Source organism: Coenobita brevimanus, chromosome 19, assembly GCF_032717465.1.
Source record: "Coenobita brevimanus isolate Jiangsu-jjx chromosome 19, ASM3271746v2, whole genome shotgun sequence".
NCBI classification, from domain to species: Eukaryota; Metazoa; Arthropoda; class Malacostraca; order Decapoda; family Coenobitidae; genus Coenobita; species Coenobita brevimanus.
The window spans coordinates 8,770,069-8,772,749 of NC_136972.1; the positions used below are offsets into that span (position 1 = coordinate 8,770,069).

Genomic DNA, 2,681 nt, shown 5'->3' on the forward strand with positions numbered 1-2,681 from the left:
GTTAATTTGGGTTGGTCGTATTCTTAGCTCCTTTACATGGGTTTTACTATAACTAATAACCTTTTTTTTATATAGCACTGAACATTATTTCACATGCATCTGTAACATCTATCATCTTTCCCCTTACACAAGTGTTTCTCAAACTTTTTCACTTCATTTCCCATTTATGGGGATCTTAATATCCTCATTGCCCCTGCTTCAGTTTTCTCCCCCCGCTCACAAAAAAAAAAAAAAAAAAAAACTGTTTTGGTGCTCTCCATTTATTCTATTGCTTACAGCTATCAATCTGAATGCATATTTTGTTACATATCAGTTGCATGGATGACACTGTTTGCTTTCAGTCAGTCCAGTGATTCCAGGTTAGGTCACTGATTAGGGACAGCTTTTATCTGGGTCTACGTCCAACATGGTTTTGGCTTTTACTTTTATGTGCAGGTTGAGAATCCAGATTCACATAAATATGTTGTGGAAAATGGTAAGACGACTCTAAGTGCAATTTCGGTAACTTTTGAATATGAACGATACGTGGAGCACCAGAACACAGAGATTTTTCGTCATAAAGGTCTCCTGCACCAGCATTATTCTTGAGGTCAAGGAATTCGTCCTGAACCTCATCGGGAATGGCAGCAATATGAAGAGTGTTAGAAAATGGATTAATCACAAATTTTTCTTCTTTCTTCCTGAATTCTGGGAAGTCCATCCATCCATTGGCAGACGCCATGTATCCCAAACGGGGTGGTCAAGGGCTTAGAGTTAATTGTTTTACAGGGAGGGGCACTAATCCTCCACCAACCCCACTTGACACGTTGGGATCCCAACAGCATCTGGTGTTCCCAGGCGGTCACCCATCCAAGTACTAACCAGACCCAACGTTGCTTAACTTCGCTGATCGGACGGGAAGCGGTGTACTCAATGTGGTTTCCAAGGATTTCAAGTGCTGAATTATATAATTTTTGTTTGATGGGTCAAGTAGGTCATCCTCTTGAATCTCATCCAAAACATTTGAAAGATTCTCAAACATGGCAACATTTTCTGCACTCACTTTCCTTTGCCAGTTCTGGTAGCAAGAAATGCACGCATACAATCCATGTGGTAAAATGCATTTCTTTCACTGCCTTGTAGCTTGAGATTCAGCCTGTTTAGCTGCCCCAAAATGTCGGCCAGGTATGCAAGACATGACTCCGACAATGCCTGGTTAAAAGACTTAATAGACCATCCTTCCCTTTCATTTCCAGGAAATGTTTAAGTTCTCTCCGAAGCTCAAATACTCTGTTCACATCATTGCCCTTGGACAGCCATCACACTTTGGAGTAAAAGAGGGAGAGTCATGCATTGAATCCGTGTCTTCAGAAAGTTTCTGGAAAAGGCGAGTGTTCAAATATCATTTTCAAAAATTTTACGCATTTTAACACTGATCTCCAGGATCTTGCAAAGGGCATCAGGGAGGGTTGTTGGACGCCAGTGCAAAACTATAGGCTATATCATACAATGAATCACTTTCACATTCAGAGCTGCTTCCTTGACATGCTTCTATAGCGCCGAAGTTGATCCCAGCATCACTGAAATCCCATCATTACATACTCCACAACAATTTTCCCAGGCTATTCAGTTTGTTGTGATGAAAGAAATCAGCTTTTCCATCACATCAAAAGTTTTTGTGGTACTTTTAAGCTGTGTACATATCAGGTGTTCGTCTATGATGTCATGAATACATACCTACCAAACACGAGTTGCTCTGCACTAGAACTCACATCCGTTGACTCACCCAACTATTTAGGATCATACCAGTTGGAGACAATTTAATTTCTCTGTCACTTGCCCCTGGATATCATCTGACGTTTCACTAATTCTCTGTTTCTCTGTGTCGTTTGACAAGGAATTCTGCTGAGTCTTATATGCACTTGACTCTCCAGGAACCTGCTTGAACATCTTTACAGTACACAGCTTAATTAAATCATGTGCACCTTATTCTTCCTTGTTTCTTCACAAGAAACATCACTTGATGTCTCTGCTACACTAAGTTCTCTTGTTAGAATGCAAACTTTGTTTTAGCAAACTCTGTTCATGGCGCTTGAAGAAACTGGGGTCTTTCTCCGCTTACTGAGGGTGGTTGTCGTCAGATGCTGCTTCAGTTTACTAGGCCTCATAGAATCATTCCCCAACACTTTGAAGCACAGCACACACTGAGATTTCTCGATGGTATCAGTGAGGATTAATGTAAATCCGTAGTTAATATATTCAGCATTGTACTTCCGCTTCTTAGCAACACTGCCAATCATCGCGATTTTTTTTTTAACAAAAAAGCTAACAAACAAAAAGAAACAGACGAATGATAAAGTTTAAAATTATGTGACCACTTGCATCAAAATGAATTAATTCACCAAATTGATTTAAAAGCAGTGTCGGTGAAATACGTGAAATCCAGCATAGTGCCCCCGGGAACTCCCCGACATCCCCACCAGGACCCCACAGAGGAGCAGCAGCAGCACAGTGAGACTCAGGCCGTCTCCTTCTGCTGGCGTGAGGAGCGGCTACAGGCCGACTTGGGGGCAACGCCATTGGAGTGGCTACCAGCCATCTGACGAAGGTGGAAGCGGCCTGTAGCCGCTCCTCACACCAGCAGAAGGAGACGGCCTGTAGTCGCTCCCACCGTCGTCAGACGGCCGGTAGCCACTCCGAAG

The 2,681-nt window shown here is 42.5% G+C and overlaps 1 protein-coding gene and 1 pseudogene across 1 annotated transcript; both read right to left on the reverse strand.

Moving 5' to 3' along the window:
• Window positions 1-810: 810 nt before the first annotated feature.
• On the reverse strand, window positions 811-929 carry LOC145391793 (5S ribosomal RNA; annotated as a pseudogene).
• A 344-nt stretch (window positions 930-1,273) lies between these two features.
• Window positions 1,274-2,279, reverse strand: LOC145391685 (uncharacterized). Its single transcript, XM_080266231.1, has 3 exons — window positions 2,058-2,279; window positions 1,786-1,929; window positions 1,274-1,357 (listed from the first exon to the last, which is right to left on the reverse strand). Exons 1-3 carry the CDS (start codon window positions 2,277-2,279, stop codon window positions 1,274-1,276), a joined length of 450 nt encoding a protein of 149 aa, XP_080122357.1.
• Between the last annotated feature and the right edge of the window lie 402 nt (window positions 2,280-2,681).